General features: G+C 41.0%; 1 protein-coding gene across 1 annotated transcript; it reads left to right on the top strand.

Moving 5' to 3' along the window:
• The first annotated feature begins 42 nt into the window (after positions 1-42).
• On the top strand, positions 43-14,113 carry prss59 (serine protease 59, putative). Its single transcript, XM_078246777.1, has 9 exons — positions 43-299; positions 563-744; positions 1,295-1,527; positions 2,602-2,737; positions 5,687-5,801; positions 7,983-8,184; positions 9,252-9,342; positions 9,489-9,691; positions 13,732-14,113. The coding sequence occupies exons 1-9, from the start codon at positions 90-92 to the stop codon at positions 13,839-13,841; spliced, it is 1,482 nt and encodes a 493-aa protein (XP_078102903.1). The 5' UTR covers positions 43-89; the 3' UTR covers positions 13,842-14,113.
• Positions 14,114-16,096: the final 1,983 nt, after the last annotated feature.

Raw genomic sequence — 16,096 nt, 5'->3', positions numbered from 1 at the left:
TGCGAGTCATTTAAAGTAGCAGAATAACTGGTCATATGACTACGTGGAAGTAAATCACATGCACCTGACTGCTTCCCTGTTTATATTAAATGAACATGGCTCTCGAAAGGTGCGAGTTGCTGTGTAACGTAACCTTATTTTTATTGTTTTCTTTGGTTATTGTTGGAGAGGGACAGCATAAGGGGTTCAGGAAGTTTAATCAAGTGCAGGATACCAGCCAGAGGGCTGTGTCTGAGGAGCAGTGGTTCACTCAGAAACTGGATCACTTCAATGGGGCAGACAGCAGAGAGTGGAAGCAAGTAAGTCTGTTTATATGTTGTATATGTGTATCCTTACAAGGGTTGGAATATATTTTGGAAAAAAAAACCCTAGGTGATAAGATCAAGCTAGTCATTGCTTTCCCATGGGCTTAAATTAGGATAAAGCATTGTAAATGTAGTCAGAGTATGATCCCTTCCAATAGTGTATCAATGTGCGTCTGTCAAAATTCTAATTAAAGATTTCAGACAAACTGATGAATACCTTTTTCCCCTCTGAAAAACTTTCTTTTTCTTTCCCTCAGAGGTACTTTGTAAATGAAACCTACTACAAGCCAGGTGGTCCAGTATTTCTGATGATAGGTGGAGAGGGCCCGGCCAATCCAGCCTGGATGCAGTACGGCACCTGGCTCACCTATGCCAAGAAAGTAGGAGCTCTTTGCTTGATGCTGGAACATCGCTTCTATGGCAAGAGTCACCCGACCACGTATGTTTGACCTTGCTGATTAAATTCTTGACTTTTCTTTTTATATCTGTTTATTCAAACTCTCTAGCTTTTACGTCTTTGGTTTGTCTGGGAAGGCAGGTGACAACAATACTTTCAGAAAGGTTGCTTTTAAGACAACAGATTGGTGTCGGCTTCCTTACCCTGGCAGTTTGATTCGTCACGCTGTAGTGTTGTCACCTACTGTACTATGAACAAATAGTTTCCCAGTGGGGATTGGGGAAGTATCACTTTACAGTATGACCCTACCAAAGGCTTTTACCATCGCCCTCAACATGTGTTCACAGCAGGTTTAGAGCTTTCAGCAACTCTGGTCCAACAAAAGGACAAAAATCCATTGTGCAAACAGCTCCATGTGTTTGGTGTGAACAGCAGCTGATGCTGGTATAGCTGTTGTACCACTAGATGGCAGCCCTGCATTCAAAAGTCAGTCCTGCCTATGGGCAGTATTGTATAGGCTGAATGATGGATTTACTGTAGATACTTACTCATATTACAATTTTATTTAAGCTTTCCTCTTTTCTCCATTTAGTGACCTCAGCACAGACAGCCTGCGTTTCCTCAGTAGTCGTCAGGCGTTGGCTGACCTGGCACACTTCCGTACTGTGATGGCAAAGACCCAAGGGCTAACCAACCGCAAGTGGGTGGCGTTTGGTGGGTCGTACCCAGGATCTCTCGCTGCTTGGTTTAGGCTGAAGTATCCTCACCTGGTCCATGCCTCTGTGGCCACAAGTGCACCTGTTTATGCTACTGTTAACTTCCCAGGTATAGACATTGCATGATATGACAACACACACACACACACACACACCATATTTGTTCATAATCTTTCTTATCTCATAAAGATACCATACCTTTTTGGATAACAGTTTTATGCTAAACTCTATCTGAACAATTTAAGTTAGACTTGCTGTCAGGAAATAAACTACACACATAAACGGGACTTGAAATTGTTCATTCATATGCTTCACTATTTCATTCAGCTTTACATAATGCACTAAACAACCGTTATTTAAAGAAAAGTTCCTCTTTGAAATAGATTTTGCCTGCAATCCCTACAATGTGCTTGTGTTCATCTCTGTAGCGATGCGTTAAATCTCAAGCGTTCATTTTAAATGAACTACAATTTTCCAGTTTTGTTCATTGTCTTGGAAGTAAGAGTCCCAGACAGATCAAAGAAGAGAAGGGTTTCACTTTCTGTCTGTGGTTGTGTTGTGTTTGGCTGAGCCCGTTGTTTTCCTCCGGAAGGCTGCAGGCGGGAATTCAGGTCAGAGTAGCTTTGAGCATGGATCTGTACCGTCCCACCCACACACCACTGCTATCTTCAAGACATTATCACGCACATTCAGGCCACATTCGCTTTGACTATGAACAATATCCAAGACAAAACACAGAGAATAGTGAATGTGGTGTACTACTGACGTCAGGTATCTTTTCCCCACCCAAAGTTATTATTTCCCAAAACAGCACTGCAGTTAGTCAGCATTATTACCAGTAAGAGGTTGGCTTTCACTCCAGGTGGAATTATTCCAAGTTTTTGTAATGTGGAGTTTCTCTTTTGAAAGACTGCTTTGCTTTTAGAGTTTCATAAACTGTAAAATTCACTTTGGTTGAGACTCATCATTTCCCTTTAAACCTCACCGAAACCTTTTTAAATAAATATTTTTGCGAGCACTTGACTAGAACTGGGATCACACATTCTTTTGAAGATGAATTGGTGCTTTTGCAGTGCCTCAAAATAGTCCTGTATGTTTAACCAGGGTGTATTATTGTGGTCTTTTTTTTATAGCAGCCAAGGTTTAAGTGTCCACCCCTCCCTCTGTCTTTATGTTTTGCCAGAGTACTTGGAGGTTGTGTGGCGTTCGCTGGCCTCAGAGAACGCAGAGTGCCCCCAGTTGGTAAAAAAGGCTTCAAGTACCCTTGTGGAGCGCCTGAAGGACCCCAAGACCTATGACAACATCACCAAAGACTTCAAGTACAGTGTCTAACTTTCTGCAACCCATACCTTCTCTAACCTGTCATTTACAAAGAATTGCAAAGTTTGAGCAGACCAAGGCCTTAGATGATGTATGTACGTCATCCTAAAAGATCTGGAAGACAAAATGTACCCTCCATCAGCTAACCAGCCAACCATGTCCAATCATTTCTCTTTGATTATCTGATAAAGGATGAAGGTGGAAATTCAAAAATAACTAAATTATTCTACAATACAGTATATGATGCTAAGACAGCCATCATGATATCTGTGTAACTGAGGAGGAAAACACACCCCTAAATTGGCAAAACTCTTTCAGTGTGTTATACATTGTCACTCTATTTTAGCCGAGAGCCAGGCTAGTTGTTTCCCCCTGATTCCAGTCTTTATGCTAAACTAAGTTAACTGGAATATTCACCGTACAGGCTTGAAAGTAGTATCAATAGTCTTATCTCACTTTCGGCAAGAAAGAACTTCCCCAAATCTTTAATTATTCATTTAAATATGCTAATGTTCAGACAAGTGAGCAGTGCTGTGTGTGACACAGCACAATTAGATGTGAACAGTTATAGCGTCAGTTGAAGAACTGTAGTGATACCGGGAGCTATGTGAGAGGTTCAAAGAGCAGCGAGGGTTGTCTTGGTTCCTGGTTTGAGTCAGGTCCTGTTACAGCTTCATGAGTGTCCCTCAAGCCTTTTTGGACTGAGCCCGGGACTCTGGAATGTCGGACCTGCTCCAGAGAGGAAAACAAGGATGTGATCCACTTGATTTACATCTGTTTATTTTAGAATTGGTCACTGCACTGGTTGTCTATGGCAAGCCTGTAAACCAAACTACATATTTTAATCATACACACTGTTATTTATTAATTTAGTTCATTATTCATATTATTAATACTGTAGTCGAAGATTTCAATTGATAGCTTTAGTGTCACATGTTTTAATTGTCGTTTCAAAGGCTTTTACACCCTGACAAGGATACAATTCAAATGGAAATAGTGAACATAACTAAGAGGTCCCATATTATGCTCATTTTGAGGTTCATGCTTTTTTGGGGGTTTCTACTAGAACATGTTTACATGCTTTACTGTTCAGAAAACACATTCATTTTGTCAGCCTCTGTCTGAAATGCTCCATTTTAGTGCAGCCTGCTCTGATTGGTCAGCATTTCTGGGTCTTCCGCATCTGCGCTCTTGGCATCTCTGCACTGTAGCGGCACTTTGCCTATATAAAGTATAGTTGTGACATCAAAACCTGGCGGCTCGTTTAAAGGCACAGTTCTTGAATACGTGCTGTGTGTATTTCTCTGTGGATTGAGCATTTTGATACTTTGATACTTGATTTTTATAGCACCTTGATCTGCTTTGTAATAAAAAATAATGATATCTCACTTTTACAATATGGGTCCTTTTTAAAAAGGCGGAGGGCCTCAGCTTAGACACAACTGTCTCCCTTCAGCATTTATTTGTATTGGCACATTATTTCTCAGCCCCTTTTTTACATTATTTTCTTCTTCATTTTCTCTTTTCAATTTTAAGCATGTCTGCAGTCATTATGGCTGTCTCTGGTGTTGTTTTATACTGTATTTGCTTATTTTACGTTGTTATAGTGACTGTATGGTCAGTCAACATGATGAATAAACAGGCTTAAATGGCTATTATAATGGTGCGGTTAGTCTCCCTGAAATAATACTGTCATTGAGACACACTAAAGCCTTTACTTGACTTCAATGCCCTGACCACATTGGACATCCTTTATATTTTAGCTTCTTGCGGATCATGCAGACATGTCCTCATGCAGACAAAAAGGTCACAAAGGTGGTTTGGAGGCTTGTCCAGCTTCCAAACCACAATGCCTCAGAGGATACAATACTTGCGTCACAATTTCATCATAACGGGAGTATCTTCTCACACACACACACAGTTTCTAAAATCAGCATGTCACGACATCAACATGTTACCTAAATTCACCAGAGTAAAGGTCTGACAGACAAGTCAAGGAAGCTGTAATTTTACCACCTCAGTCTTCTTCCACAGACACGTGTGTACCTATATCTACACACCCACACTTCAGGAAAGTATAACAAACTTTCAGGACACTGCACCTCATTACTGTAAATTTGACAGATGACTCTCATCGGCATATGTGTATTAACATAATCAATGTTCCTTTTTAAGAAGTAAAATCAGCTATTCAGACTGACTTCTTGTGATAAAACTAAGACTACAAGTCTACAGTCATGCTACTAAGTTATTCTTTCGTCCTCCCATTTGTCTGGAAATCATGTATGTCTGTACCAAAGTCCAATGCAATCCATCCAATAGTTGTCAAGACATTTCACTAAAATACTAAAATGTTAACGTCATCGTGGCGCTACTGGAAAAGTCAGGGGATCACCAAAGTCTGTAGGATTAATCCTTATGGGACCATGAAAATCTGTGCAAATGTTTATGGCAATCTATCCAATATTTGTTGAGATATTTTAGTTTAGACCAAAGTGGTAGACTGACAGGCATTGCTGTCCCTAGAGCCACGCCACTAACATAGCTAATAATTCTTTAGTTATAGTTATTCTGTATTCTGAGGGATAAGTTGTAACTTTTTGAATAGAGGTCAACACAATCTATCCACATGCAATGTTCAACGCATCCTCTAAAGAAGTGCTACTGCTTTGTGTAGCTGGTTATCATACATAAGAAGCTCTACACACTTGCTGGTGGCTAGTTTTCTACTTTTATTAAAATGGCCAGAGGTTGTATTTCCTGAGAACACAGGAAAAGAGAAAAAATTACTAGATGCGCTCTACCACTGCCAAAACAAGCTTTGGTCTAACTTTGCACCCATTTTCCTATCTGTCTTCCCCATTTCTCCGTCCTACTTCACTTTTCTTCTTCATCTCCCCCCTATTCCTCTGCTTCCTCTCTTCTGTCTTCCTCCTCTTCCCCTCCAGCTTGTGTTCCAAACTGCAGATCCAGACAGAGATGGACTCTGCCTACTTCCTGGAAATGCTGGCTGGCAACTTCATGGATGTGGTCCAGTACAATGAAGACAACAGGGGGTTTGAGGTGAGGGAGAGTAGATGCATGCCAAACAACATCAGTAAAACATCACAAAACATGGATTAAAGATGCACATACTTTTGGATTGAATTGACCAGTAACTGACATTGTGACATTACAACTCCTTATTGCATATCATAATTATTCTTTACATAGGTTATTAGCTGCTCAGAGGAATAGTTCATAAATCAAATATGACGCTAGAGCCAGTAGGTGGTTAGCTTAGCTTAGCATAAAGACTGGAGGAAAATAGCTGTCCAAACGTAACAAAAGCCGCCTACCAGCACCTCTAAAGCTCTAAAGACAAGCTAGCTGATTCCATCTGCTTCCAGTCCTCCTGCTATTCTTTTAAATGATCATTTCAGCTATTTTCAATGTAGACCCATTTTTAAGGTCCACATAGGCTGGCACAGCAGTTCAGTCCTAATGTTTCATAGAGCACTGAAAAATCTATCTTTAAGATCCCCCAAGCATGCCTTCACAATTTAGTATTCATATACTGACTTGAAAAATATGATTGGGAAATAAATCCAGGTTTGCAGTAAGAAATGTTGTAATTTTTATAGATTGACCGGATACATTATTCCAGTATGGTTTACTAAATCCCCTTAAGGATGACATACAGTACATCTCTTGTAGAAACAGTATATCAGATGTGACATGTTTTTGTTGCATGTTGAACTGAGACAGCAGAGGTGGCGCAGAGGCTTTTGTGGGTCAGGGGTTGACGTAGTATCCAGTCTTGGTTGAGTGGAAGGCAGCTATGAGGTGTAGGAGGGTCACAGACAGCCCAAGCAGTATACTGAAACATAATAAACCCTGCATTGTTTAGCAGCGAGGGGCCCAGAGATACTGCCCTGCAAGAGGGTCTCCAGGGTTGCTCCTGGGGCCGCTTGCTTACTTTGTCTGCATCTCCATATGAAGAGTGGAGCCCATTTTTGTAACCTACACATTAAAGGTGGCTTGTGATTTAGCGTTGGAAGGAGGGAAATAGGATTTGACTTTTTGACGTTTTTCGAAGAATGACCACAATCTAGTTTGTTTTACACTCCCCATGTTTTGTGCAACACATTGAATCTTGCAAACTGTGTATTACAATTCACATTGTAAAGAAATTCCTACGATTATATTGCCCAGCCCAAGTCCAGATCTTTTGGTAATTCTTACAGCCCTTTCATTTTGGTTTAGTACACACAACACGTCTAACAACATGTTTTCTTAGTATCTGTTACTGTACATCTGTCCCATTTCTTTCTCTCTTTTGGTGCCTTTTTTGTTTTACCAATCACCCCTTTTCTCCCATCCACTTTTTACATCCCATCCCCTTTCTGTCCCCTGGTGCCTTGAGGAGACGTGAGTCCGGTTACCAATAAGCTGATGTGAAAAAGTAACAAAAGACTCTGTGGTCTCTCTGGTTTCCTGTCGCCCCAAGCTAAAGAGACGCTTATAAAAGAACCGAGAGGAGCGGTGGGCCACAGAGTCCACAGCACTAGCTGACAAACGCAGCCAACAGCTGCCTCTCTGACACAAAGGGCTGGGTATAGAGCAAACTACCAGGTTTTAGGTACCACTGAGGAATTTGGGTAAGAACTAGGACCGAGGTGTAACTCAATCAGAAGGGGTAGAGCAGTGGCTTCACAGTTGAGGGGTTATCAATGGGGTGCTTTATAAAATACGGTGGGGACTTATGTAACACTACAGCTTGGAGAACAAGTACTAACAGTTCCTCTTTTACTCAAACGATGCAGAGAGATGCAGGGATAGTTGTCATGGGTCATTTCGTGAGAACAACTAACCAACTGGCAGTTTACTCCTCCAACCCGCATTCCAATACTACGTTTTGTTTAAGGCAAGTTTATACCTGGAGGGGCACAACCACAGCGTTGGACTGATGCCACTGAGTAGCCATAGTGCATTTCTGAGGAGCATTATGGGTTGGTATACAGGCAAGGGATCACCACAATTATCCACAAGTTGCCATGATCTCTCCTTCAATTATTGGGCCTTTTGATTCATGTTTTTCTTTATCTATATAGAGCAGACCTTGAGCTAACTGGGAGATAATAATACAATTGTTGATAAATTTGCTTCAAACTGATATATCGAAAAGGTAATGAGAAATCCTCTTAATTAATTAGCATTTTTTCTTCTTCTTCTTTTTGGCCTGGTGGTGTTCTGTCAATTCAGGGCGTGCCGGGCACCAACATCACCATCAAGGTGCTGTGTGGCGTGATGGGTGACACCTCGCTGGGGGAGCCTTATGCGCGCTATGTTGCTGTGGCCCGTCTCATGATGGACACCTTCTCCACTAAATGCCTGGATGCCAGCTTTAATAACTACGTCAGAGACATGACTAATACATCTTGGGATGGGCCAGCTGCGGGGGGAGGTGGGTATGGACATGTACTAGGAAGTGTTTTTGTTTTGTTTGTGTAAACATGGTTATTTTAGTGTGTTCTACCTTAAAATATCACCTTAATAACTAACCTATTTTTACGTACCTGCTATGTTTTGGGTCCATTTTGGTGGTGGTGGTGTGTGTGTCTGTGTCTGTGTGTGTGTTTTATGACATAATAACATGGACAATGTGTGGTCACAATGAAATGTTCCAATGTCCAAAAATAATACAGGAGCAATCAACTGCAGTAGAGACAGAAACACCAATGTATTCATCATCAGTAGCGTCAAGAGCCCAGAATAAAACACAGCACAAGTCAGGTTATGTGTTGAGGTGTGGTTACAGTGTGGTTACAGCAAACTCATTTCTGGGTGTTGTTTAAAGGCTTTTTTAGGAAATGTTGAATAAAATAAACTAGGCGGGTTCTGGCAAAGTCGGGACATCAAAAAATGTAATTACATCATTATTAAATGAGTACCAAAACAAGTGTTTACTTCGTCTTGGGATAAGGTTAAATTCAGAGTATTACACACCAAAGTTTTTAACAGGCTTTAAAACAACCAAGCTGTGTTTATTTTGAAAGTTTTCTGAAGAAAGTAGCATGCTACTCAAAGACTAGGTATGGTACTTTTTTAAATGATGTTTTCTCTTGTAGGGGCGCTCAGTATTGAGTAACATTGTTGTATATTTAAGCAAAAATGGGTTCTCTATATTCCATGTTGTACCCTTGCCCTGGGCTGTGGTTCCAGTTCCCAGCTTCAGTTTCATGAGTGGGAGGACTGGCGGGGGAACACTGGAACAGGAAATGGTCTCTTAAAAAGCCACTGGGATGTGTCTGCATAAAACTCCCCCGACCCCCCCCTTGTCTTGTAGGTTTCAGTTGCACTCTTTCCTCTCTTAATTGGGGCTGAATAATGGAAAGTTAATACTTTTTGGGTGTAAAGGCATTTTAAATGTATTGTTTGCTCTACCTGCTATGTATTGTTAGTGCCTTGGTTTATATGAAGCAACTAAATATGCTGGCCATGGGTACATGTTGTGTTTGTGTGTGTAACCAGGGAGACAATGGGTCTACCAGACCTGCACTGAATTTGGATTCTACCAGAGCACCGATTCGCCCAACCAACCATTCACTGGCTTCCCTCTTATGTGAGTACACCAAATATTGCCTCTCTGCCTAATGAACTCGTAATTATGTTTTCACTCCTGCACCTATTATTTCCACATCATACACTAACCATTTTCTTTCCAGTTTCATTAGACGTTGCATTGTTAACCTGTGTTTTCTCATCTAGGTATCATGTGAAACAGTGTGCAGACTTCTACAATGTCAGTGCTGAGCAGCTGGCGGAGGCCGTGGCCCAGACCAACGAGTATTACGGCGGCTATGACATCCGCTCCACCAGAATAGTTCTTCCTAACGGGTCCATTGACCCCTGGCACGCCTTGGGAATCACCCAGGACATCACACCTGACCTCCCTGCAGTTTTGATCAAAGGTGAGATAGAATATGGCAAATCCAAATGAAGTAGAAGCACTGTGACTTTGTGTTTACATCTCAAAAGAAAGTGATACTGCCTTCTAGAAATATGATTTTACAGGGATTATTATGATTCAGTCTGATTTATTAAAAAAAAGCAAAGGAAACAACAACAATGCCCACTCCATTATAATGTAACTTTATCACACATCTATGCTATCCAGCTTGTTAGATTAGATAGCAAACTGGCTAGCAACAACCAGTTCGCTAGGTTGATGGATGGCTTGTTAGCTAGTGTTTACCAACTTAAAGGATAAATTAGCCCATTTATTCTCAATAAGTATTTGGTGATTGCTGATCAAAATCGATCAAGACATCCAGATAAAAACTGGATTGAGTTTTTTTTTTTTTTTTACTTTTAGGTTACATATAACAATTGTTTCAAACATAGCTATGTGTTAATAATATTAATAATAATTACTCTATTTGTATAGCACCTTTAAAAACAATAGTTTACAAAGTGCTTTGACAGTGGAAACAAAAGCACATATAAATCAATACATAAGTATACACATCAATTCAATACGCATATCTATTACACTATTACACAATTACACAACGTAGTGACAGCGAAAAAAGAGGGATGGGGCAGCACTGAAGGACAGAAAAAAAATCACGATTCAATAACAAATTGGAGTTAGCAGGCAGACATTGAGAAAGACGATAAAAAGACGGCATCACATAAAAGCAATTCTATAAAGGCGCTGACACACCAACCCGATTATCGGCCGTCGGACAGTCTGGCGAGGTTGGTGACTCAAGTCTGTTTTGTGTGTTCCGTGCCGTCGTCAGTCGGAGGAGCCGTCGGCTGTAATTTGGGCCAATTTGACTTGTTGAATCGGCCAGTGGGCAGTCGGATTCAATGACCAATCCGATTGGTGGAGTGCTAGCCCTTGACTAGCGAATCAGTGCACTTATCAGGGGTGTGATTTTTTCCGACCTGAAAATCAAGCTCTCGTAAGGTCGGGGGTATTGGTAAACATAATGACCGGTCACTGCTGTCAACGTTTTTTGTGCCTCTGATTCATGTCTTCATATCACTCCACAAGTGGTCCATTAATTTGTCACGATGTAACTTCATTCAAAGCAGAGCTCCACCAAAGAGCCTGCAATCGTTGCGGAAGGTTATCTGAATAAGAATTTTGGACGTGTGGGGGCGAACTATCTTCTTAGCTGAAGCCGACAACGACAATTTTTATTTTATGTTGGCAATGCAAGCTGAAGCGACGTAGCAGATGACGTTGAGAAATTGCAGTGAGGAATATTTTAGGAGCACCATTTTCGGCAGTGCAGAGAGGTAGTGGCCCACACTAACTTAGTGTTGAGCCGGGAAACATGGCTAAAAGAGCTCTACAGTGAACAGATGTGCTGGGCGAGCCGTCAGTCGGTGGAAGCTAACAGAAGCTAGCTGGCGTAAACTGACAGCTGACCAACGCTACCAAGTGATCGGCGGAGACAGGGCGTACATGTATTTGAAAGAGTCCGGCAGTTGTGGCAGACGAAAGTCCAGTCGGGAGTTTGGATGGAGAGTCCACTGAAGTCCACTGTGGTCTTAAGGGCTAATCCTCGCTAGATCACTAGCTAGCTAGCGGTAAAGTTAGTCGGGAGGTTGACAGCTAACGTTAGCCGATCGATGGTGAGTAACGTACGTTAGCTACACAGGCTGGCAGCAGCACAGAGTCCAGAGTTGATACGTGTGGGGGGGTAGAAAGGTGTTGAGAATGACCAACACCTAATCTTAAACTTAGGGTACTTAATTTACTACGACCCACTCAGAGGTTACTTAAATTGGGACGTTCAGTCAAAATCAAGCATGTCACAGGATCTCTGTTTGCAGGGTTCAGGCTGGACCCTTCCGGTGATCATCCTGTCTGGGGGACCGGCTGCACAGTGAGAAGCCGCTGCTGAAGCCGGGCTCAGAGCTCTGCCGGAACTCCGACTGCTGTCTGTCCGTACGGCCGTCTGATGGCATCAGTATTAAATTGAGACAGTTTCATTACCGGTTAAAAACGTCTCGTTATCGCATTAAATAGTATTATTCGGTACAGTTGGTTTTAACGCCTGATGCGAAGTGTAGGCCTATGGGAGTGCACATAAAAACCCTGAACAAGCAGCGTCGCTCTGCTCCGTCTTTCTGCTGTGCCCCATTCACGTAGTAGTTTTACACTATGTAGGTTAAACTCTGCAATTAAGCCGCGGTTCACATGTATGTATGAACTGTGGTGGTCCGTTAACACTGTAGGCTATATTCAACATCACTGATTAAGTAGCCTAAGTCAATCGTACATTTTTCAACTTCGGAGCAAAACGTGTGCGTGCGTGCGTGCGTGCGTGTGTGTGTGTTAGTAAAGAGAGAGAATGGGAGAAGGAAGTTTGTGTGAGGTGGACCTGGTCACAGACCCAAATCTTCTCAGCTGGAGGGGGGTGGTGCTGTCGCAGTGTCATGGGTGCGGCATATATTTTCCTGCTTTTTGTCCTTTGCCAATCACACCTATGACTTATGTTAAAATACTTACTGGAAATGACAAGCGGGATAAGCGTGACGAACGCCTCTCGAAATCTGACGAAAATCTTTCAAACTGACCTTTGTCGATCAAAAAAACGGACAGATTCAGCAACTGCATGGCCTATTTCTCGCTTAAAATATTTTCAGAAACACGTTTCGGTGAACTATTTCGTAAAATACGAGATCGTATTCCGAACGAGCCGCCATTATGGTCGCCTTTGAAATTCGGGAAAAGCCAGACCCATGTGACGCGTTCGTCATTTTTGTTTTTTCCGGCGACAATACAGATTAGCGTCGCCTGCTGTTATGGAGACGTATTATGTCTCGAGCACCCGCAGAATGTACACTCAAGTTGGCGTCGCTCGGTGTGTTCCGAGGCACTTTTTGACCTCGGGGAGCCGACTGATCAGTCCGACTGCCTTTTCTGCCGACGGTCGGCCATCGGGTTGGTGTCAGAGCCTTAAAAGTGTGTTTTAAGAAGTGTTTTAAAAGAAGTCACTGATTCAGCGAGTCTTATAATAATAAATAAAGTGCTACAGGAGTTTAAGAACAGGGTAAAAACAGAAGCTTATCTCCTCGGGCAAGTCGTTCATAAGCTAAGGCACCTTGATCGAGAAGGCTCGATCACCTCCGGTTTTGAGGCTAGAATTTGGAACAGTTAAGACAGTCCAAAAAATATAAATAAACATGACCAACTCCACATTAACTACTCCATAGACAATAATTTGGGAAAGCACCATGGGGAATATTCTGAGTATATGGGTACATTTTATGTATGTAAACAGTAGAATGAAGCTCATTTGTGTATAAAATAGAAAACAATCAGTCTCCCATTCATTGTCTTTGTAGCAGCTCCAGACTTTATATGATATTTTGATGATGACTTAAGTTTGAGACCTACTTATCTGGTCTCTAACTTTGAGAGAGTAGCGCATGTTCACAAATATTGATTGATCTTTCATGAAAATAACATATGGTATTCTTCATTTAGGTGGTATTCCCTTTTTAATGTTTTGATAAAGATGCAATTCCCAATTGGTCCGTTTATAATCTTTACAAAGTTGGTAATAGTAACTAGTACTTTAGTAAGTGATTTAAAGGATATCAAACCCCACTAAGTGCAAAACTCCAGCCAAAGATCATACATAGAATACATCCGATTACAAGTCCAGTTTTGTGCAGGTGCCTTGTAGGTAGACCTCTCCTTTGACCACAGTTCATCATTAAGCCTTTGAGGAACTATTTTTTTTAAATTAACTTTTTTTAAAGTGTATCTCAAGGTCGATCAATCTGTTTAGTCATACAAGTTAACTGAAGAATGACTTTTGTTTGTGATTGCATAAGCCAAGCAACAGTTACAGAGTAGAACAAGGGCTCATTTGTTTAACTCTGACTTTATTAGGTGGATAATTGTACTTGTAACTGAGAAAGTCTCAGTTTTACAGCTTTTCACTGCCATATCCTTTATATTTATATGTTTTCTCTGATCCAGGAACAGCCCACTGTGCCAACATGTACCCTGCCAGGAGCAAGGATCTCCCCCAGCTGGCTCTGGCCCGTGACCACATCTTCTTACTTCTTCAGAAGTGGTTGAAGCAATGATGGACAGCCAAACAGGCCATTTGATAGCTTTGCAAAGCAAATTAAGTACTCCTTTGTCCAGATCATCAATAAATCAATACATTTTATTTGTCACATGAAAATCGTACGAGGTACAATTCCAGTGAAATGATTTCACTGACATTGGAGTGAGATTGCTTATTTACTGCCACGTTTATGACTGCTTGAAAAGGCACTTTTACTAAAGCATCAGTAGGTATTTTGAGTGAGTGAGACAAGTTTAATCTGATGAATAAATAATACTATTTTTTTAAGACTGTAGAAGCTATTTTCTTTATGCATTTTCAGTTTCATTGCAAAGGTTGATATAATGTATTTCTGGGCAGAATATACATTAAACTAGGAGTAGTAGTAGTAGTAGAGTTTGCTTTCTCAGACATAGTTTAGAATAGTCCTAGAGAGCTTCATTAAATTCACCTTTAAATTAATGATGTCTGTCAGTGGACCCACATTGATTATTTGAACTATTCAACTGAAGACCAACGGGTAGCATCATCCAGAAATACTTCACTACACTCAATCATTTCTCATTTAAAAGAACATTTTCTTGTGTTCTGAAAAAAAGTGTGAATTTACTTTTGGATACAAAATGCAGTGCCACTGCCTTTTGTTGCATGGTATTGACCAATCCTTTCTGCATACAGGACACTCCGTATGGCTAACTCTTGACCAATACAGTTCTTATTGAGAAACACTATTTCATTGCAACTTTTCGAAATTTCAGGAACTTAAACAGCACACATAACTCTTTCACTGTAGCATTTGATGGTTCCATAACACACTAAATATCATGTTTAAGGCAGCAATGAAACAGAAAAAAACTTTTCAACAGAACATTTGTCCAAAAATGGCTCCGGTTCATGGGTTTGCATGGGATACGTGTTGCACAAACATGCACACATCTGGTCTTGTTCAGCACAAGTTTAGTCTTGTTTGATAAGAGTGTTATACAGTGTTGTTGTGTTGGCTGCTCAACAGGAGCATGATGATATCTCCAGAGATGGCGTTTTGGGTACACCCAACAACTTCTGGAAATTGTGTAATTCGGACGACATATTGCAATGTTCTCATCTTTTGTCTTAAAGTAGATGGATTTGGTTTAAAGCAGGATCTGAAATAGAAAAAAAAGAAGTGGCCTTGCATGACATGATTAAATTAGACAGCTGTGTGTTCATTTACTACCTCCAAAACACAGACACAATGACCCCACACAAGCAGTGTTTATTTACACAACAGTCCCATCTCTGTATCTCAGCTGGACATGCAAGACCCCCACTCCAAACACAAACCACATACTCACAAAGACTGTTGACCAAAATCATACTCTGACTCCAGCCCCACTATGGTTGTACCATGCTGTGGCAGTGAATTCCTTCAAGCCTCCACCTGGTTATTCAGTTAGAAGCTGTGTGAAACTAATCTGTTAAAGCGGAGGTTCAGCCGACAAAATATACATGTGAATTATATAGTATTATCATAGCCCACAATCATAAAAGGATGGATTTAGTCATAATTGCCCATACACTCCCATTTAATCCACTGTAATTCAAATCCCCATGCACCTACTCATAATCCTCTTGTTGTGGATGTTTTGTGTCGCCATCCAACTGTATCACCTCACCAGACAGAAAAGCATCAGATGTTTTTTTGTGAATGGACGTCAGTTGTGGGCAAGTAATGCCAAAATGTACCTGTGTACTGTTCACTTAGGGGTTGTACAAAATCACATAAAAATGAGATAAAACCAAAATCCCCCCTAATATGGCATATGAGACCTGTTAATTTTGCAAACTGACCAGTTAATGGTCTGTTAATCAATGTTCTGTTCAGCTAATATGTGATATTAAGGCACTATACTTTATAATCTGAGAATGTTGTTGGTGTTAATGCTCTGTATTTGTGTTGATGCTAATGCATCAAGGTAAACTGGAGGCCCACAGCGATTTTCCATTGAATATAACGTTAACTAAACAAAACTTAAGATGACTGCTCTTACATGTTGTTTCTAAACATTCCCCATCATTGTCACTTCCTGTTGTAAACAATTTACGAGTTCTTATCTGCGTCAAGTTAGCTAGAGTTGGCCAAAAGGTAGGCCTATACAGGAAGTAAATACATGGCCCTAAACATGAACACTTTTTTTGCTTCTTCAGCTAAATAGGAGCGAAAGCTCGGCAAAGTACAACAATACAATTGTATCAGAATGTAAAAGTATGGGTGGTATATTATAAATGATG

Source organism: Sander vitreus, chromosome 3, assembly GCF_031162955.1.
Source record: "Sander vitreus isolate 19-12246 chromosome 3, sanVit1, whole genome shotgun sequence".
Lineage (NCBI taxonomy): Eukaryota > Metazoa > Chordata > Actinopteri > Perciformes > Percidae > Sander > Sander vitreus.
The sequence above is the reverse complement of the archived record's forward strand: the minus strand, read 5'-3'. Positions and strand labels throughout refer to the sequence as shown.

What these genes read in the sequence shown, in the direction of transcription:
- prss59 (XM_078246777.1), top strand. Translation starts at nt 90, where the DNA reads ATGAACATGGCTCTCGAAAGGTGCGAGTTGCTGTGTAACGTAACCTTA. An exon ending in GGCAAGAGTCACCCGACCAC is followed by an intron (nt 745 to 1,294) that starts GTATGTTTGACC and finishes TTCTCCATTTAG; the next exon opens with TGACCTCAGCACAGACAGCC. An exon ending in AACATCACCAAAGACTTCAA is followed by an intron (nt 2,738 to 5,686) that starts GTACAGTGTCTA and finishes CTTCCCCTCCAG; the next exon opens with CTTGTGTTCCAAACTGCAGA.